Here is a 22,922-nt window from a genome sequence, read left to right on the forward strand (position 1 = left end):
TGTTGAAATGGTGGAAATGAAGTGAAAATAGAGCTGGTAATACCTTATATGAATTGAAAAAGTTATCCGTAATAGTACAAAAATCGTACAAAATCTTATCCACGAAATCATGAAAATCTTATCTGGATAAGACGCAAGACGCAAGGCGCAAAGGTGCAAGTCGCAAGACGCAAGACGCAATACGCAAGGACGCAAGTCTCTTTGTTGCGTTTGTCTGTAACGCAAGGTCGCATGGTCGCAAGATCGCAAAGACGCAAGGTCGCAAAGACGCAAGGTGTCTTGCGCCTTGCGAGGGCAAATTGTCAAACTTTTTTCTTTTAGGGCTGTCAGTCAACAAGCTTAAAAAAAAATGGTATTTTGGTGATAATTCCTATTTTTATCTCAATTTTACCTTTTAACGGACCTCTTTCAAACCAACCGACCCAATATTCTTCCGCCCCTATTCTACAATCTGTCAAAACGCTTCTATTCAAAACTTAATACGTAGTACGGAGTACTGTATAATTTTTGCGATTGCGATTGCCAGCTAAGTAAGCGGCCAAACTAGTGGCGTAAATTGCCATTTGATTTCTGTCCGTACAATAATTTATAGGTAAACTCTTCGTCTGCTTTTTACTTCGATTGTAGTTCTACCTCCTAGGGTTTCAGTTTCAAATTTTTCATTCATTGGAGCTTTATATCTATTTGATTCGGTTTGTCGAATTGCAATTAAACAGGTTGATGATTAATTGTGTGCTAGTGTTTCTATTTCGTCACTAGTTAAAACATATTGAATCATATTTACCTACTTGAAACCAGGAGCCTTCCATATTTAAAGCCCTAGATCAAAACAGTGAGTTTGTATCTGTTTGACCTAAGATTTGACTTACAATTTATATCCTTGTAATCGGTGACCTATTTCGGTCAGTTTGATCAGTAAGAAAGAAAGAAGAGATGGCAGAAAGGAAGGTATTGAATAAGTACTATCCACCGGATTGCGATCCGGCTAAAATTCCACGAAGGCGTATGCCCAAAAACCAACAGATTAAAGTGCGAACGATGCTTCCGATGAGCATTCGGTGTAGCACTTTTGGAAATTATATTTACAAGGGTACCAAGTTTAATTCACGTAAAGAAGACGTTATCAGAGAGACATATCTTGGAATTCAAATCTTCAGATTTTATTTCAAGTGCACAAACTGTTCAGCTGAGATTACCATGAAGACAGACCCTAAAAATTATGATTATACTCTCGAGTTGGGAGCTACAAGAAATTTTGAACCATGGTGTGCAGAAGATGAGGTGGGTGAGGAGCAGAAAAGGAAACAGGATGCTGAAGAGATGGGAGATGCAATGAAATCGTTGGAGAATAGAACACATGATTCAAAACGGGTGATGAACATTTTTTCTGCACTTGATGAATTGAAGTCTATGAAATCAAGGCATGCACGTGTAAGTGTTGATGCAATGTTTGAAGCCTTGCAGCGATCTGCTCCACTACAGCAAAAAGATAAGTTTGAAGAGGAGTGCGAAGCACTTATAAAATCTATCTTTCAGGGATCAAGAAATGTTGTCAACAGAATTGATGATGATGAACTTGAAGATGATGATGATTGCAATGGTGAATTTTCACAAAAATGTTCTAAGAAGAGAAAGGTTTCCAAATCAATTGTTGATATCCCAACAGATTACTTGATAAGTGAGAATTTGAATAATAAAAAAAAATTTCCGAATGGCAGTATCGTGCTCAAGTCTTCGGCTATAAAGTTTTCTGTTGTGAAGAAGCCTTTAGAGGCCAAAACACAAGAAACTGAAAAAGAAGAGAAGTCGAAAACTACTAATAATGGACTACATTCATTATACCAACAGTACGGAGATAGTGATGAAGAAGAAGAGTAGTCATGTGTTTCGTTTTGGCATTGAAAAAAAAGGAAATTTTGTTGGCATTATTGAGTTCTTAAAAGGCATCCAGTACAAGGAACGACATGATTATAACTCAAATTCAGGTTTAATTTTTTCAAGTTACTTATTGTGCTGGTTTTGTTATTCCTAATTTTTGGTTCATATACTGATATTATATGTTCTTAGATTTTATTCTCTTAAACAAGAAAGCTTTTCTATTTTTTGTTGACAATTTTAAAGGCTATAAGCTTGAATTCAGTTTCCAGGCTTTTTATTAAGTAAATTGATATTGATACCGTAAACAAGTCGATATTTTTTTGATTTTTATGAGTGCAAGGATAAAGGATATATCCTTGAAGCACCTGATTGAGATCAAATGATGCCATAAAGTCAAATGCAAGTCAAGGGTAGCCAATGGCAACACATATCAATATGAAAATATATGTCTAGAGGGTGAAGGTAATTGTGAATATCACTTAATGTTTCTTAACAACGTTCATTTTGTTTCAGCATGTTATTGTTTATCTGTTGCATGAAAGGAATTTATAGTGTTAATAATAATTGTAATATACACCAGTTGTATGAAACAGTAACAATGATCAATTGTTTTAGTTTTTTGTGTACTTGAGAACTGTTTGTACAATAACCGGCGATTAGTATTAATATGAGGACATGCAAGTCACAGAGATTGAGATTGGGTGATTATGGTTTTGGTTATATTCGCTGGCGATTCCCCGAAGGTAACAGTCAGGAGACTGTTTTACGCCACCGAAGCAAATGGTATAACATGATTGTATTATTATGTGTGTATGGATTGAATGTGGAATGTTTCCTACATTCTATACCATTTATAAGTGGGATGCAACGGCTTTCCATACCAGTTCGCTAGTTCCCAATGATTTTGGATCACTAGTTGACTTCCCTTTTGGTAAACCTGTTGAGGAAAGTGAGTTTGTCCTTTTCTTTTGTGGTACAGGCATGCACCGAACTAGGAATAGTTTCGCTAGCCTTGACTTTGTAATTGATCGAGGTTTTATGGGCTCTAAGCTCACTGTTGTTGCTCTGATTCCATGACCTCGTTCACTGTAGCTGAAGTTTCCTTCGTTCCATATATTGTAGCCATATCCTTCGAAGCAAACTTTGAAGCTGATAAACGGGCCGGAGGTGGGGTACACTATCAAGCCCCCCAGTTTAATTTTACGAAGCGTTAATATCGACATATGAGCTTCGTTAAGTTAAACTTAGTAATAATTACTTTTGCTGCATTGATTTGACAATTAACTGCGCCGTTTAATACTCTTGTCCCCAAAATTACCTTTTTACCCTTAATGAGAGAATCTTGTCTGTTTTGGAGTTGAGGGTACGATCGTCCAATGGTTTGCGATTACCGAGGGTACCCTGCAGTTTGATTTGACAGCCACCCTTCTCTTTTCCTTAAGGTTTTAACCCTTCCTCTTCTCCCTCTCATTTGTTCTTAATTTCCATTCAAGCTTTACTTTTCTGGAAACCTTTCTTCTTCGCATACTAAGGTACTCTCAATTTCTTCTTACGTTTTTCTTTTTTGTTTATTTTTACCATGTCTAAACGTGGTATTAAGGCCTCTTTTAGCGATGTTAATCCCTCCTTGTTGTCGTATCTAACTGAAATGCTTGGTTTGAAATCTGGCGATATTGTTATTCCGGCTAGCGATAAGCACATCTTGAATCCTCCTAAGGGTTACATTGACGTGTATACCCAATTGTTTACCGAGTGTAACGTTAGGGTTCCTTTTTCTTCTTTCCTTCTCAGTGTTTTAGACTACTTTAAAGTGAATATTTCTGTTTTTCATCCCTTGACTGTGAAAAAGGTTATGGCTTTTGAGGTAATGTGTAGGGCTTATGGCGGTGAACCTTCTGTTGATCTTTTTCGCCGCTTCTTTCGCACTGGTGATACCGGTGATTGGGTTACTGTTCAAAAATGAAAGAGTAGGAGAGGTGCTCCTTCTCCTGTTTATTGCTTTGCTTCCCAATTTCCTGACGTTCGTAGTTGGAAGTGTCCTTTCGTCTTTATGAAAAAATCCTTTTTGTGTTCGAAAGATTATCCTTTCGTTTCTGATCCTGAGAGGGCGTTTGTTCCTAAAGAATACAAGGATCCTATCCATTTTGTTCATGAAGATAATGCTTTGTTTAGAAGGATTTGTAACCATCCCATCATACCTTCTACTTACCCAGATGCTATACTTTTTAAGTTAGAGATGGCACCTGATTGGGAGGAGGGTACTGCTACTCCTGTGTTTTTTTATGGGGAGCAGGGTATGTTTCGTTTTTGTTTTTGTGTATCATTGGTTGCCTCTCTAACTGCTTACATTTTTCTGTTGTGCTTTTGACAGAGATGTCTTTGAGGAATGTTGTCAAGGCCCAAGGGTTGAAGGAGTATACTGTTGCTGTCCAAGCTAGGTCGACTGTTGTTAAGGATGTTGGATCCCCTACATGTTCTGGTTTCATGGAGATATCTAGTAAGCCAAAGGCTGACCATGTCGAAGTGAGTTCGTCGAAGGTTAATACTAAGGAAAAATCAAAGCGAGTGGAAGCTCCTATTGATGTGGATACTCAAGATGACCAACCTCTTGCATCTCTTGCACCAGGAGTTGGGGCTAGGGTGGCACAACGTCACAAAGTTAAAGGTGTGATGAAGCGAAAGGCCCATCCTGATGTTACTTCTGTGGAAAAGCAAAAGTTCGGCCAGCTTCAAGACGAAGCAAGTGATGACATTGTTACTGCCAACCATTTGTTTGGTATGCTTTACTTCAGCTTTTGCTTCGTTGGTTCTTTCTTGTTTGTTATTTATATCTTTGTTTGTTTGCAGATCTGCCTGTGTATTCTGAAGTTCCTGCTCTGAACAACTGCTTTGATCTCATTGATAGTCTCGTTCTTGATAACTGGGGGAATTCTTTTGCTGATGATATGAAGAGTTTTCATGATGCTTATTCTGTTATCAATTTTCAAGCTGTTTCTATGGGTCATATTGCTTCTTCCCTCCTACAGAAGCGTCTGAGCTTGAATCTTTGAGGGAGCGTCATGTTTCTATGGGTGAGCGGGTGAAGAAGCTTGAGCAGCAGATATTAATGACTCCTAGCTATGAAGAGGATTTGAAGGCTGCTCGCGATGAAATAGCAGGTTTACAGAGGCAGGTTAATGTGGGCAAGGTTCAGAAAGTTGCCATTACTGACGAGTTAAAAGACTACAAGAAGCGTTGTGAGGTGTTGAAGTCTGATTACTCTCAAGTTGTTTCTCAGGTTATTCCTCATGCTTGTCAGCAATTTCTGAAAAGTGCAGATTTTGGGCAACTTTTTGGTAACGTGGTGTTAGCTTCCAAAGTTCAGGCCAGGTGTGAAGTGATAGGAGATTTGGCGTCTAAGGGGGTTGTGCAACTTGTTGACTTTGCCGATTATACTGACTAGGGAAAGGCGATGGTTGACTCTGCTTTTGATGAGCTTGAGCAAGCTGATTTTGATTATGTCAAGACCATCTCAGCCAAGATTGATGCCAAGCCTAGTGAGCTTTTGAAGACTCTTTGCTACTGTTGTGCCTGCGGTTCATGAAGATGAAGAAACTCTCCTTGAGGTTCCTGAAGCTATGGGGGAGTCTGAAAAAGTTGATGCCCCCATTAATTAGTTGTTGTTTGTAATCGTTTGAAACAATTATCTTCTTTTATTTGGCCTAGGTGCCTGGGCTTTATTGCCCTTTTTATTTGAACAATGGTCATGTATGACATAACTCTAGTTCGTTTAATTTTAGCATGCCTTTTATTATGTGTTACCATGGATTTTTATCCTGCTTGGATGGGTAAAAACTCTCTACCTTGCAGGATGGTGGTGCAGTGATCACTTTTAAGGAAAACTTGTTTCCTTACGTCGAGTATTCCGAAGCATATTTTGCTTCGTTGCTCGGTATAGTGTGGATTATGACAGGGTTATTTTGCTTGCCGGCCGTCATTTTTCTCACATAATGCTCCGTATGGAGTTTTAATTTTGTCAAGACATTAATTTATCAAAAGTAGTTGAGAAATTCATTAAGTTTCGTGTAGGAAGTTTATAGACTTCAACTACCAATATTGCATCTTTCAACTACATGTTACAAAATAAAAAATACAAGACTTCTAATGATAAAACTTTTTAAGGTTGGTTGCATTCCATGCCCTTGGTATTGGTTTACCGGTTGTTGTTTCCAACTTGTAGGAGCCTTTTTTCAACACTTGTGCAATCACATAGGGGCCTTTCCAATTTGGTCCCAATTTTCCTTCGTATTCCACCTTGCTTGCACTGTTTAACCTTAGGACATATTCTCCTACTTTGAAGGTTGAGGGTTTTACTCTCTTGTTGTAATAGCCTTCAATCATTCGTTTGTATGAGGCTTCCCGAATCACAACTGCTTCCCTTCTTTCTTCGAGCAGATCCAAGTTAACTCGAAGGTTTTCTTCGTTGTTTTCATTGTTCGTTGTTCTTTCTGTTAGTACTTGTATCTCTGCGGGAAGAACGACTTCTGTTCCGTATGCAAGGCTGTAGGGGGTTTCACCATTGCTTCGTTTTGGAGTTGTCCTATGTGCCCACAGCACCAAGGGAAGCTCATCGACCCACCCCTTTCTGCATTTACCCAAGCGCTTCTCTATTCCTTTGATTATGTCTCGGTTTGTTACCTCCACCTGTCCATTACCTTGGGGATGATATACCGAGGTGAAGCTTTGCTGGATTTTCAATTGTTTGCAAAATTTTGGGAATATTCCTTCTGCGAATTGTTTTCCATTGTCCGAGACTATTTCCTGGGGAACTCCGAACCTGCATACGATGTGTTCCCAGACAAATTTCTCTATCTGCTTACCAGTGATTGTTGCCAACGGTTTTGCTTCGGCCCATTTGGTGAAGTAATCAATTGCTACCAGTAGGAATCTTGGGCTTCCTGGTGTATCACTGATGGGTCCAACTATGTCTATTCCCCATTTCACTAACGGCCACGCAGATGTGACAGAGATTAGTTCTTGTTTGGGCAGCCTCGGGACATTTGAGTGGATTTGACAAGACTCACAAGTTTGTAGCACCGTCGTGGTGTCATGGTGCATTGTAGGCCAATAGTATCCTAGTCTCATGATTTTGGCGACTACTGACCTTGGACCCGCGTGTAGACCACATATCCCTTCGTGCATCTCTTGGATTATGACAGTTGCTTGCTTTGGCCCTACACATCGAAGCCATGGGGTGAGAAAGGACCTTCGGTATAGTGCTCCGTTCATCATTTTGTACGAAGGTGCCTTTATCCTTATCTTCCTTGCTTCGTTTCTATCCTCTGGTAATTTCCCTGTCTCAAGATATGCCTGTAGCGGAGTCATCCATGTTACCTCATCTTCTTGTATGAGGTCATTGACTTCTTCCTCTAGGATTGATTTCTTTTCTAGCACCTCCACCAAGACTTCTTTTGCGAGGTGCTCAAATGTCAGCGAAGCAAGTTTGCTCAGTGCGTCTGCCTTCTTATTTTGACTTCTTCGGACATGCTCTATATCGAAACTTTTGAAGCTTTCGATCAGTTCTTTTGCTTTTGACAAGTACTGCTGGATGGTGGGTTACTTTGCTTCAAAGGTGCCCTTGATCTGGTTAGACACTAGCTGTGAGTCAACGAAGGCTCGGAGATGAAGGATTTTTAATTCCTTCGCCATTCTCAATTTTGCTAGCAGAGCTTCGTACTCTGCTTCGTTATTGGTTGTATCGAATTCGAAACGAAGTGCATAAGTGAACTCTTTTCCTTCGGGATTTACTAACATTAGACCAGCACCTGATCCATCGGAACTTGATGCACCGTCGGTGTACAACTTCCACTCTTCATTTTCGATCTTTGGGGTGATGACTTGGGTTGAGTTCTTCGTGTCCTCTTCATTTGCACTATCTGTTTCGGCGATGAAATCTGCTAGAACTTGTCCTTTGATTGCATGCCTGACCCGGAACTCAATGTCATGTTCTCCTAACTCAATGGCCCATTTGGCCATTCTCCCCGATTTTTCAGGTTTCGAGAGCACTTGCCTGATTGGTTTGTTAGTAAGTACCACTATCTGATGTGATTGGAAGTATCTTCGGAGTTTCCTAGCTGTATGGACGAGTGCTAGGGTGAGTTTCTCTAGTTCTGGATAATTCAGCTCAGCTCCTTGAAGTACTCGGCTGACGAAGTATATTGGTACTTGCGTTCTCTCTCGTTCGGTGACCAATACTGTGCTGATGCATTCTTTCGAAGCAGCCAAGTATATGAAGAGTGTTTCTCCTTCTTCAGGTGAGGTTAAGGTTGAAAGGACCCGTCCTAATTCATCTGGACGAAGTCACCAACAACTGGTTCCATTGCGATGATCGACTCCAAAAACTGTCTTTAAAATGAGCAAATGCACAGCGGAATGTTTCTTTCATACCTGAGAATAAACATGCTTTAAAGTGTCAACCAAAAGGTTGGTGAGTTCATTAGTTTATCATAAATAATCATTTCATAATTTTAATAGACCACAAGATTTCATATTTCCATTTCTCATAAACATACGTCCCATGCATAGAGACAAAAATATCATTCATATGGATTGAACACCTGGTAACCGACATTCACAATATACATATAAGAATATCCCCATCATTCCGGGATCTTTCTTCGGACATGATATAAATTTCGAAGTACTAAAGCATCCGGTACTTTGGATGGGGCTTGTTGGGCCCGATAGATCTATCTTTAGAGTTCGCGTCAATTAGGGTGTCTGTTCCCTAATTCTTAGATTACCAGACTTAATAAAAAGGGGCATATTCGATTTCGATCATTCAACCATATAATGTAGTTTCGATTACTTGTGTCTATTTCGTAAAACATTCATAAAAGTTGCGCATGCATTCTCAGCCCAAAAATATAAAAGGGTAAAAAGGCAAATGAAACTCACCATACTGTATTTTGTAGTAAAAATACATATGACGATATTGAACAACTGAACAATGCAGGGTTGACCTTGGATTCACGAACCTATATCATTTGTATATTCATTAATATACATAGTTGTAATCAAACAAGTATATATCTAATTTTATTAGTTACACCATTTTTATATTAATAATATATACTTTTACTTTGTGTTTTCATTTAAAATAATTATTATATATATATATATATATATATATATATATATATATATATATATATATATATATATATATATATATATCTGTTTGATATTATATTAACAATTTACCTAAGTTGTTATATATGAATATTTACATACAATTTGTTAATATGATTAATATATACATATCATCTTAATAATAACATATTAAAAACCTTTATTTTTATACTCATAATGCTTTTAATAGTAATGATATTGATATTACTAGTAATCATAATACTTTTGTTTTAGTGATAACTTTAATTAAATTGTTTGTAATGATAATAAGTCTTAATATTAATAGCACTGATAATAATAATCTTAATAATGTTAAGATATTACTTATAACAATAATAATAATGATAATAATGATATTACTATTTTAAGTATATTTATAATACTTAGTAGAAATGATACTAGTTCTAATATTATTGAGAAATGATAATTTTTATTATTTGTATAATAGAACTAATAATATTAGTTATTATCATAAAAATGATAATTTTTATCCTAATACTTGTATTTTTAATAATAATACTAATTATATTATTAATAATAACAATATTGATAAGTATAATATTGATGGTCTTAATAATAATAATAATAATAATGCTAATAATAGTAATAATAATAATATTAACACTAGTAGCAATAACAATAGTAAATTTAAGATTTCAATAATAACAATAATAATCATAATAATAAATATAATACAAATAATAATGAACAAATAGATAACTACCTCAAAGGCAAAAAAAGAAAATATTTGCCCAAGCTCGAACCCGCGACCTCTCGTTCCTATGTCACACTCCCAAACCATCCATCTGTTTCTTTCTTTCTGTTATAGTTGAGTTTAAATTTATTTACACTATACCTCTGTTTCTTCATCTCCTTCTTAATTAACCAACCCAAAACATTATTATTATCCTCTTAAACTTATCATCATCATCATACCTTTATCATTAACGTATTTGCTGGTTAACCAGGAACAAAACATAGAATAAATCCCGTTTTCAAAATTCATCTACACATGATCATTTCTTGGCCCAACAATATAAAACCAACACGGCCCATTCAAACCCATTTATGTAAATCCATTATATAAGGCCCACCAAGAATAATTGAGGATTCGGTTTAGCAGCAACAACAAACATAATCACTATCATTTACTTTACGTATTATTAGTGTAATTAAACATCATGATCATTATCATCACAATCGTTATTATTATCATCATAGTACGTTCATCATCATTATTTTTACCATGCCCTCACCATCATCATCGATCTTAATTCTAATATCACTTTCGTTCATCATTTTATCATCACCATTTATATCGTATGATCCCTGCCATCATCACTTAATCAACTATGTCTTGATAGGAGAAAAAAAAAATAGACAAGAGGCAGCAGTTTGATCTCGACCCAATCTAAACAGCTTAAGTCAACCAGCTGCAATGATCAACAAAAAAAAAAAAAAAATTGAGTTCCTTTAACTAGTGGAATGGAATGTGGGGTTGGTTAATTGAGTAAAATGTTGGCCAACCTTCTTGTTTTGTTTACACGTACCGAAGGGGAATTCCAAAAAGAATTTGCAACGGCTCACTACAATAAAGCAAGTGGGGTTGATTTGCTTTTAATATGATGGCCACACAAAGAAAGTTATTCCATGGTTCCACCAAGAGTCTCGGTCAAGACAAGAGAAGAAAATGTGTTGTATATTCCAATATTTCGGTTTCTATTTCCTTTAAACAAAAAAAAATGGAGTCTTGTTAAATAAAGGTTGTCGGCCAAGAGAGTTTTTAGAAGTACATAACTCTCTTGTGTGTGATAGAGGTGATCTTGGGATGGTGTTTGGCTGGAACTAAAATAGTGAAACAGAAGTAGATACAATCGGGGCTACACTTGTCAAACAGAAATCTACATAGCGGTAAAAGTAATGGTTGTTTTGGGTCGTGATTTTGATGGTTTGTTCGAACCAAATAAGAAACACGAGTAGGTAAATGGTTTGGTTTTTGAAGTAATTTAAAATGGTGAAAGGTGGTGTTCGTTTGTTTTTCGCAAGTGGTGGATGTGGGTTTTTAAAACGGTTTTAGATGATGGAGATTTGAATTGAAGAAAGGTGGTGGGTTGGTCATGAAGAGAATGAAACAAGAAAGATAGATTGGTGATGTTTAGTGTCGGTTGATGGTGACCGTGATTCATAATGGTTTAAGGTTGTAGCGAAGAAGAGTGATTAAGGTGATGGATTAAATTGGTGGATCACGATGGCTTTCATGGTCATGATGGTAAAGAAAATGACTGATATTGTGCATCCGTAGAAAGTAACAAGGATGGTGTTTGGGTCTTAGGTTTTATGAGAGTCAATTGACATTTATGTTTTGTGCATATGTCTGCGTATCCCTACATGCCTATGCATATACAAATTGTTTGTGGTTTTGATAAGACAAGAAACAGAATTAGATAATGGGAGACAAGGAAATAAAAAAATGAATTCTCCTTTAGTGATTTTAATCACGGATGAACAATGGTTTGTGTCTGTACATGATTATGCCAATCAATCTCATACTATAAGCAATCATATTGGTAAGTTGATAGAGGAAGAAAAATAATAAACGTGTAACTAATAAAATTTAATAGTATATCATTAGTAGCCTAACTTTTGTCTTGCTTTAGTCGACGTCAATATTCCGTGTTCCGTTGAAAATAAATGACGGATAAAAGGTTTCGGAAAAATCCCAAATTTTTATATCAATTATATTTATTTATTCGAGTCATTATTTTATAAAATTGATCATTAGTTGTTTAAAATTATTAAATAATAATTAAATTAATTATCCGCGCTTTATCCCAGGTAAAATATAAAGAATGTTAAAATTTAATAATTAGATCTTAAATATACTTGTAATAAGCCTATAATTCATAATTCATTTTCGGGTCACCGTTTATTTTAAAATCATATAAGTTTGAATTTAACTTTGCTTAATATTAATCGGGATATCAAACGAGTACTAAAATCCTTTAATATTTATAATATACTTTATATATATATATATAAAGATTCATTTTTAAGATACAACATTATTATGTCTTATTTTATTTTACAAGATTAATTATAATAACTAAATAATATAATATTTCATATTATATTTCGAATTAATATATATTTATATATACATACACACGTATCTATTTACAATTAATTGTTCGTGAATCGTTGAGAGCAGTCGAAGGTCAAATGAATATATGAACATAGTTTCAAAGTTTTCGAGACTTAACATTACAGACTTTGCTTATCATGTCGAATTTCATATAAAGATTAAGTTTAAATTTGGTCAGAAATTCCCGGGTCATCACAGTACCTACCCGTTAAAGAAATTTCGTCCCGAAATTTGAGTGAGGTCGTCATGGCTAACAATAAATATGTTTTCCTGAAGAATATGAGCTGATAAATAGAGTTTTATCATTATTGAATAATACAGATAAAATAATTCGATTATTCAAAGAGCACGAATGAAGCTATCACAAAAGAGTGAAATGAATAAATGAAGTTTCGTTTTAACTTTTGACGTTGTCTTGGTTGAATTTAGAAAATGAGCTGCATCGTAACTTTTGACGTAGTCAGGGTTGAATTTAGAAAATAAGGCGCGTCTAAACTTTTGACGCTGTCTTGGTTGAATTCCGGAATTCAAGGGATTAGAGAAAATCTTCGAAATCCAAAAGATTTGATTCTTCGGTGAGTAAGGAAATTAAGATCTCTATAACTAAATACAGTGATCCACCTCGATTACTCTGTCTGATAATTCCATTATAAATTAACCTCTTCCGTTCCATTATTCTCACTATTCCTATACTTTCTTTCTTAGTTCATACATCCAAAAGATTGTGAAAATGCTTAATCCAATTCTAAACCCTGATATTTTCCTAATTATCATTTCTGTCATCCTTCTTTTTAATCTTCCACCAGAAAATCTATTTACTTTAATATAACTTTGGGGTGATACTATTCTTAATTATACCGTGTCCTTATATTGTTATTCGTATTAATATCCACGGTTTGTAACCTCCGGGTTGTGATTGAGCTTTATATCTTCTCTTACATTCTAGGGCTCTTTGTCTTTTTATTCTCCTCTCGACCTCTAGTAAAGCGAGTAATGGTCCAGAATTCGTAAGTATGGAGTTTTGAATGATCTTAATGTTCTAAACAGGAAAGAACGTATTAGCACGATTTGATTTGTCAAATTACCAGAATCACTGAGAATAGAACTATCAAGAATATACTTTCTTGATATGTTCAGAAATTAAGCAGAATGAAAGAGTTATGTAACATGGCACATGATGACGTTATGATCTGTGAATCATCACGTTCCATTTAGAAACTCAGCATGACTTACTGTAATATAATCACGTTGATCAAGTGTCATTATATTATACTAACTCATGCATCAGTTCCCAACATTACTTCAATAACATTCATATTTTAAGCTCGAAAGTTTACAGAATATAGAAACTAACAGTTTCTATATGATGTAACACTGATAGCCCGATGAGATTAATGATTTCAGATAAGAACAGTTATGAAAATATCTTCGAAAATATGGAGAATATTTATAATGAAAGATACGATGATATCTTGGAATTTCTAATATCGATGGATGATGAAGAAAATTTTTTAGCAAGATTTTAACCTGACTTCGGAGCAAAATATTCTCTAATGATTTCAACGGATCCAGAGTTACTTGAATTCTTTGAATATAGGGTATGGTCCTAGTATTTGTCCTTGGTCTCCTTCGTGGTTTGCTCAATCTGTTTTCCAGTTCCAACTTTTCTGAGTTTTACTAACATACTATTCTTTATCTTTATACCTTCGACTGTTAAAGTCGTGTACAGTTTTTGCTGCTGTATTCAGTTTGTACAATTTTTGCTGCTGTATTCAGCTTTTACAATTTTTGCTGCTGTATTCAGCCTTTTCAGAATTTGGAGTATTGATTTGTAGACTGGGTGCTTTTCAAAATTTCAGAGTGGAAGATCATAATTTTAAGAGATAAGGATTATACGTATACTTATAACTGTTGATGTAGACATGCTGCGAGACTTCAAAATACTGGTTGCTAATTCCCGGTAGTTGGTATAGTGATTCTCGTTATAAGATGTAAATGAGTAAATGATAGGGTTTCACTGAATATAGTGATTTTTCAGAAAGTCAAAGATCAACGGAGTTGTTGGTAAATTTACTACTAATGTGATGTGATATAAACGGTTTCCCGATATTGATGACGAAAGACAACTTATATATCAGGGTTATAATAAGCTAATCCGAGTGAGAAGTCGAAGTTGACTTGTTGGAGCTGTGACAAAATTGGCTAATTTGGAAAGGGATTGTAAAGTTATTTACGGTAATATCAACGCCAGAGGAGCTCGCACAGATATGTGTTAAACGTTTACTCAGTTTCCTAGAGTTTTTAAGTGCATAACTATATGCATAAATCTTTTCTCTCATAGATGAAGTGCGGTTGTGTCGTCCTCTCGATTGAGGTGTTTTCAAGAATCATGAAAGGTTTGAACGCAGATTGTAATTATCAAGATATAAATGAGGTTTAAAATGAAATCAAGTGGCAAACTTGAAGAATTGTTTAGTTTTATATGTTATATTCAATATTTTAATTTATTTTAATTGTCCAATGTTATTAGTCCACAGTCGATAGTCCACAGTTGACAGTCCAATAATTCTTATACAGTTTAATATACAATATTCGAATTAATTAATACGTGTCGTGACCCGTATACGTCTCAGACTCGATCACAACTCAAACTATATATATTATTGTAGAATCAACCTTAACCCTATATAGAGAACTCGATCATTACTGCATATAGAGTGTCTATGGTGATTCCAAATAATATATATATAGATGCGTCGATATGATATGTCAAAACCTTGTATACGTGTCCCGATATTTAAAGTGCGTAAAATAAATAACAGAAAATAAATGACGATAAATAAAGTGCGTAAAGTAAATAACAGAAATTAAATGATGTTAAATAAAATTGCGAGAATTAAAATTACGATAAAATAAATTGCGATAATTAAAATGCGATAAATAAAATATACTATGGAATTAACAGTTAGCTAGGAACAGTTAGCTAGGATCTTGTTAGCGTGGTTTCTTAACAAATTTCTATATTGTTAATTAGTCTATTTCTAATCAATTTTTATCGTGTCCATTATTTCTTCATTATGCCACTTGTTGAATTCTGATAGATCAAAATCCAAATATGAAAATTGAATGAAAAAGGTTATTCTGTGGTGAACGGATTTGTATATCATTGGATGTAAGTAGGATATTAAATGACCGTTGAATCAGATTCGAAGAGTGTACAATGTAACTTATTAATGTAAATCTTAAATATTCCTCGGGTATTACCTACCCGTTAAAATATTTTCATCGTTAACAGTTTGTACAAAAAGATTTTTAATTACCATCTTTATGAAAACATATATACATATATATTTTCTTCAGATGTAATCATGAATTTAATGAGTTAGTATGATATTAGACTCATTTGATTTACCGTTAGAATAAGAATAACTAATCTCTAAAATATTAGAGATTATATAATCGCCATGTTGAACGAAGAAAAATGATATAGAACGATTCGTGGAACGATAATTATACTCGAGGTACAGAATGAGATGTTGAGGCATGGATTGCTGATAGTACTGGTGTTGTTACTGTTGGTACTGTTGGTGCCGGTGATGTTGCTGAAGCTGGTAAGTTTTGCACCATGTTCTCCAAATTGATTACTTGAGCACGAAGTTCGTTGACTTCTTCGATTACTCCGGGGTGATTGTCGGTCGTAACGAGCGGATGAATAAGGTTTAGAATCTGAGTTATGATATAGTTGTGGCGAGATATTCGGGAAATGAGGGTGAAAGTGATGTTACGAACAGGTTCGCCGGTAAGTGCTTCAGGTTCATTGTCAAAAGGTGAATTCGGTTGGTGGAAGGGATCGCCTTCTTCGCGTCTCCATTGATTAAGTCGACTACGAACCCATCAGATGAATTGGGGATGGTTGATTGATTGATTCATTCTGGTGACACCGCTCTCGGAGCTTAGGTGAATATCCATGTCGGAATAACTATCGGAATATCTATCGGAATCTGAGGGACTCGAACTGGTTGAGGGATTCATATCGTACGATCAGATGAAGAATTTTTGATTAGAAATAGATTATAGGATGTAGATTAGTATCCTGCAATACATAATTTACATATGCATATATAATACTAAAATCCCATAAGTTACGGAGGAATCTACGGAAGTTGTCAGGCAAAGTTACAGTAGCAGATACGCTAAGATATGAAGTAGCAGATACGCTAGATATGAATTTTGTCTATACACTATTCATGCAGTCAATGCAGTAAAACGTGTCTAGACTAAGAATAATACGCAGGTAATTTCCTAAGGAGGATAAGCAGATGATTTTCGACTAGAAATGATAAGCAAAACTTTTGACATGCAGACACGGTCGAAGTCCAGACTCACTAATGCATCATAACGACTATCAGTTAGACACACTAATGCAAGACCTGGTTCGCTAAGACCACCGCTCTGATACCAACTGAAAGGACCCGTCCTAATCCATCTGGACGAAGTCACCAACAACTGGTTCCATTGCGATGATCGACTCCAAAAACTGTCTTTAAAATGAGCAAATGCACAGCGGAATGTTTCTTTCATACCTCAGAATAAACATGCTTTAAAGTGTCAACCAAAAGGTTGGTGAGTTCATTAGTTTATCATAAATAATCATTTCATAATTTTAATAGACCACAAGATTTCATATTTCCATTTCTCATAAACATACGTCCCATGCATAGAGACAAAAATATCATTCATATGGATTGAACACCTGGTAACCGACATTCACAATATACATATAAGAATATCCCAATCATTCCGGGATCCTCCTTCGGACATGATATAAATTTCGAAGTACTAAAGCATCCGGTACTTTGGATGGGGCTTGTTGTGCCCGATAGATCTATCTTTAGAGTTCGCGTCAATTAGGGTATCTGTTCCCTAATTCTCAGATTACCAGACTTAATAAAAAGGGGCATATTCGATTTCGATCATTCAACCATATAATGTAGTTTCGATTACTTGTGTCTATTTCGTAAAACATTTATAAAAGTTGCGCATGCATTCTCAGCCCAAAAATATAAAAGGGTAAAAAGGCAAATGAAACTCACCATACTGTATTTTGTAGTAAAAATACATATGACGATATTGAACAACTGAACAATGCAGGGTTGACCTTGGATTCACGAACCTATATCATTTGTATATTCATTAATATACATAGTTGTAATCAAACAAGTATATATCTAATTTTATTAGTTACACCATTTTTATATTAATAATATATACTTTTACTTTGTGTTTTCATTTAAAATAATTATTATATATATATATATATATATATATATATATATATATATATATATATATATATATATATATATATATATATATATATATATCTGTTTGATATTATATTAACAATTTACCTAAGTTGTTATATATGAATATTTACATACAATTTGTTAATATGATTAATATATACATATCATCTTAATAATAACATATTAAAAACCTTTATTTTTATACTCATAATGCTTTTAATAGTAATGATATTGATATTACTAGTAATCATAATACTTTTGTTTTAGTGATAACTTTAATTAAATTGTTTGTAATGATAATAAGTCTTAATATTAATAGCACTGATAATAATAATCTTAATAATGTTAAGATATTACTTATAACAATAATAATAATGATAATAATGATATTACTATTTTAAGTATATTTATAATACTTAGTAGAAATGATACTAGTTCTAATATTATTGAGAAATGATAATTTTTATTATTTGTATAATAGAACTAATAATATTAGTTATTATCATAAAAATGATAATTTTTATCCTAATACTTGTATTTTTAATAATAATACTAATTATATTATTAATAATAACAATATTGATAAGTATAATATTGATGGTCTTAATAATAATAATAATAATAATGCTAATAATAGTAATAATAATAATATTAACACTAGTAGCAATAACAATAGTAAATTTAAGATTTCAATAATAACAATAATAATCATAATAATAAATATAATACAAATAATAATGAACAAATAGATAACTACCTCAAAGGCAAAAAAAGAAAATATTTGCCCAAGCTCGAACCCGCGACCTCTCGTTCCTATGTCACACTCCCAAACCATCCATCTGTTTCTTTCTTTCTGTTATAGTTGAGTTTAAATTTATTTACACTATACCTCTGTTTCTTCATCTCCTTCTTAATTAACCAACCCAAAACATTATTATTATCCTCTTAAACTTATCATCATCATCATACCTTTATCATTAACGTATTTGCTGGTTAACCAGGAACAAAACATAGAATAAATCCCGTTTTCAAAATTCATCTACACATGATCATTTCTTGGCCCAACTATATAAAACCAACACGGCCCATTCAAACCCATTTCTGTAAATCCATTATATAAGGCCCACCAAGAATAATTGAGGATTCGGTTTAGCAGCAACAACAAACATAATCACTATCATTTACTTTAAGTATTATTAGTGTAATTAAACATCATGATCATTATCATCATAATCGTTATTATTATCATCATAGTACGTTCATCATCATTATTTTTACCATGCCCTCACCATCATCATCGATCTTAATTCTAATATCACTTTCGTTCATCATTTTATCATCACCATTTATATCGTATGATCCCGGCCATCATCACTTAATCAACTATGTCTTGATAGGAGAAAGAAAAAAATAAATAGACAAGAGGCAGCAGTTTGATCTCGACCCAATCTAAACAGCTTAAGTTAACCAGCTGCAATGATCAACAAATAAAAAAAAATTGAGTTCCTTTAACTAGTGGAATGGAATGTGGGGTTGGTTAATTGAGTAAAATGTTGGCCAACCTTCTTGTTTTGTTTACACGTACCGAAGGGGAATTCCAAAAAGAATTTGCAACGGCTCACTACAATAAAGCAAGTGGGGTTGATTTGCTTTTAATATGATGGCCACACAAAGAAAGTTATTCCATGGTTCCACCAAGAGTCTCGGTCAAGACAAGAGAAGAAAATGTGTTGTATATTCCAATATTTCGGTTTCTATTTCCTTTAAACAAAAAAAAATGGAGTCTTGTTATATAAAGGTTGTCGGCCAAGAGAGTTTTTAGAAGTACATAACTCTCTTGTGTGTGATAGAGGTGATCTTGGGATGGTGTTTGGCTGGAACTAAAATAATGGAACAGAAGTAGATACAATCGGGGCTACACTTGTCAAACAGAAATCTACATAGCGGTAAAAGTAATGGTTGTTTTGGGTCGTGATTTTGATGGTTTGTTCGAACCAAATAAGAAACACGAGTAGGTAAATGGTTTGGTTTTTGAAGTAATTTAAAATGGTGAAAGGTGGTGTTCGTTTGTTTTTCGCAAGTGGTGGCTGTGGGTTTTTAAAACGGTTTTAGATGATGGAGATTTGAATTGAAGAAAGGTGGTGGGTTGGTCATGAAGAGAATGAAACAAGAAAGATAGATTGGTGATGTTTAGTGTCGGTTGATGGTGACCGTGATTCATAATGGTTTAAGGTTGTAGCGAAGAAGAGTGATTAAGGTGATGGATTAAATTGGTGGATCACGATGGCTTTCATGGTCATGATGGTAAAGAAAATGACTGATATTGTGCATCCGTAGAAAGTAACAAGGATGGTGTTTGGGTCTTAGGTTTTATGAGAGTCAATTGACATTTATGTTTTGTGCATATGTCTGCGTATCCCTACATGCCTATGCATATACAAATTGTTTGTGGTTTTGATAAGACAAGAAACAGAATTAGATAATGGGAGACAAGGAAATAAAAAAATGAATTCTCCTTTAGTGATTTTAATCACGGATGAACAATGGTTTGTGTCTGTACATGATTATGCCAATCAATCTCATACTATAAGCAATCACATTGGTAAGTTGATAGAGGAAGAAAAATAATAAACGTGTAACTAATAAAATTTAATAGTATATCATTAGTAGCCTAAATTTTGTCTTGCTTTAGTCGACGTCAATATTCCGTGTTCCGTTGAAAATAAATGACGAATAAAAGGTTTCGGAAAAATCCCAAATTTTTATATCAATTATATTTATTTATTCGAGTCATTATTTTATAAAATTGATCATTAGTTGTTTAAAATTATTAAATAATAATTAAATTAATTATCCGCGCTTTATCTCAGGTAAAATATAAAGAGTGTTAAAATTTAATAATTAGATCTTAAATATACTTGTAATAAGCCTATAATTCATATAATTCATTTTCGGGTCACCGTTTATTTTAAAATCATATAAGTTTGAATTTAACTTTGCTTAATATTAATCGGGATATCAAACGAGTACTAAAATCCTTTAATATTTATAATATACTTTATATATATATATATATATAAAGATTCATTTTTAAGATACAACATTATTATGTCTTATTTTATTTTACAAGATTAATTATAATAACTAAATAATATAATATTTCATATTATATTTCGAATTAATATATATTTATATATACATACACACGTATCTATTTACAATTAATTGTTCGTGAATCGTTGAGAGCAGTCGAAGGTCAAATGAATATATGAACATAGTTTCAAAGTTTTCGAGACTCAACATTACAGACTTTGCTTATCATGTCGAATTTCATATAAAGATTAATTTTAAATTTGGTCGGAAATTCCCGGGTCATCACAAAGGTAGGGAGTTTGGCGATGTATTCCTTCATTTCAACGAATGCCCTCTCCGCTTCTTCGTTCCAGACAATTTTCTTTTTTCTCAAGCATCCTTTCAGTTGTTTCTTTACTCCCTTTGATACGAATCTGCTAAGTGACACTAGCTTCCCATTCAGGCTCTGCATGTCTTTTATGGTTGCTGGGGTTTGGAGTTGTTTTAGCCTGTCCACTTTTTTTGGAATTCGTCTGGATCCCCTTTCTGGTGATGTAATACCCAAGGAATTTTCTTTCTTCCACTCCGAAGGGACATTTCTTCGGGTTCAGCTTCATGTTTATTGCCCGAAGCTTATCAAAAGTTTTTTGGATATCCTCTATTAAATTCTCTTCTTTCCAACTTTTGATTACCATGTCATCTACATAGGCTTCCAGATTTCTTCCCAGCTGATTGTGAAAGGCTTTGTCGACTAGCCTTTGATAAGTTGCCCCTGCGTTTTTTAGACCGAAGGGCATCCTTTGATAACAATAGATTCCCTTGCTGGTGAAGAAGGATGTTTTTTCTCTTCCTTAGCCATTTTGATCTGATGGTATCCTTTGTAAGCATCCAGGAAGCTTTTGTATCGGTACCCGGTTAGGGATTCGACTTTCCAATCGATTTCGGGTAGAGGGTAACAATCCTTGGGGCGGGCTTTGTTGATGTTGGTGAAATCAACGCACATTCTCCATCCTCCGTCTGATTTCTTTACCATCACGGGATTGGCGATCCACGAGGGATATTTTGCTTCGCGAATTATTCCTGCTTTTAACAGGCCTTCTACTTCTTTACAGGCCGCTTCGTCCCTTTCCGGTGCCAAATTTCATTTTTTCTGATGCACTGGCTCGAGGTGTTTGTGTTCATTGAGTCGATGCTCCGTTACGAAGGGCGACCCTTGTACATTGATGGTTCGTGGTATCCCGGTCATGTCGCTATTCTCCCAAGCAAATACATCCACATTGGCTTGAAGTAACTTCCAGAGCTTTTGTTTGGTGGATGCTGGCAAGTTTTTTCCTATGCTGATCTGCTGATCCTGAAACATCGGGTTTACTGATATATTTTCTACTTGGGGATCCTCCTCCGAAGCTTCTAGGACACACTCGGTTGGTTCTTTCATTGTTTCTTTTATGGCTAAGATTACCTTATTCCTGTCATATGTTGATGCGAGGGTGCCGATCCCCTCGTGGGTATGGAATTTGACCATTTGATGAACCGTGGATACGATTATGCCCATCTTTTTCATAGCTACCCTCCCGAGCAGGATGTTATGTGGGGAGTTTGCTCGGACTACCACGAAATCAATGGTTTCTGTTCTTGCTAATGGTGGTTCCCCTATTGTGAAGTCGAGATCAATTTCTCCGATAGGCCAACACCTTTCTCCGGAGAATCCAACTAAGGGTACTCTTGGGGCACCTAACCGTGCTCTGATAGCAGGACTTAGCCGTTCGAAGCAATGTTCGTACATCACGTCGCAAGCACTTCCACTGTCGAGGTATATCCTTCGTACCTCTCTGTTGAAAATCTTTCCATTTATGGTGACCGGTAGGTCCGAAGGACATATGGTATCGAGTGCTGGGAACGACACTTCGCTCCATTCTCTGGCGATACGGCATCTTTCTCTTTTTTTTATAAGGCTGGTGTGAATCTATTGCTAGGATTGCATTTTCTGCTTCTTGCCTCGTATCCTCTATTTTCTTTTCCTGTGCCCTCTCTTTCTTTTGTTCCCGAATTCCCTTTATGAGATGGGACAGTTTGCCCGACTTAACAGCCTACTCAATGGCTGTTTTGAGGTTGAAACATTCATCTGTATCGTGCCTAAAATCATTGTGGAAGTCACAAAACTTGGTCATGTCTCTATTTCTTCCTCTGTTGGACATCTTTCCCGGGGCTTTGAACTTGTTGTCGGCTTTCTCTGTTGCTAGGATTTCCTTGGGAGTTTTTATTAATGCCCCCAGGATCCCAGCTCCGGTGTCCCTTCGGTAAGGGTGGAACCTCCCCCTATCCTCTTTTCTACCATGTTTATCGTCTCTTCTTTT

At 35.0% G+C, this 22,922-nt stretch overlaps 2 protein-coding genes across 2 annotated transcripts; one reads left to right on the plus strand and one right to left on the minus strand.

The window, feature by feature from the left end:
• Nucleotides 1-499: 499 nt before the first annotated feature.
• LOC139877498 (uncharacterized) lies at nucleotides 500-2,078 on the plus strand. Its single transcript, XM_071864934.1, has one exon. The coding sequence runs from the start codon at nucleotides 934-936 to the stop codon at nucleotides 1,876-1,878; it is 945 nt and encodes a 314-aa protein (XP_071721035.1). The 5' UTR covers nucleotides 500-933; the 3' UTR covers nucleotides 1,879-2,078.
• Nucleotides 2,079-7,473: 5,395 nt separating this feature from the next.
• On the minus strand, nucleotides 7,474-7,893 carry LOC139842282 (uncharacterized). Its single transcript, XM_071832443.1, has one exon. It carries the CDS (start codon nucleotides 7,891-7,893, stop codon nucleotides 7,474-7,476), a length of 420 nt encoding a protein of 139 aa, XP_071688544.1.
• Nucleotides 7,894-22,922: the final 15,029 nt, after the last annotated feature.

This window comes from Rutidosis leptorrhynchoides, chromosome 1 (genome assembly GCF_046630445.1).
Source record: "Rutidosis leptorrhynchoides isolate AG116_Rl617_1_P2 chromosome 1, CSIRO_AGI_Rlap_v1, whole genome shotgun sequence".
NCBI lineage: Eukaryota > Viridiplantae > Streptophyta > Magnoliopsida > Asterales > Asteraceae > Rutidosis > Rutidosis leptorrhynchoides.

Excerpts from the sequence above, each read along its gene's own strand:
- LOC139877498 (XM_071864934.1), top strand. The coding sequence starts at position 934 with ATGGCAGAAAGGAAGGTATTGAATAAGTACTATCCACCGGATTGCGAT.
- LOC139842282 (XM_071832443.1), bottom strand. The coding sequence starts at position 7,893 with ATGGCCAAATGGGCCATTGAGTTAGGAGAACATGACATTGAGTTCCGG.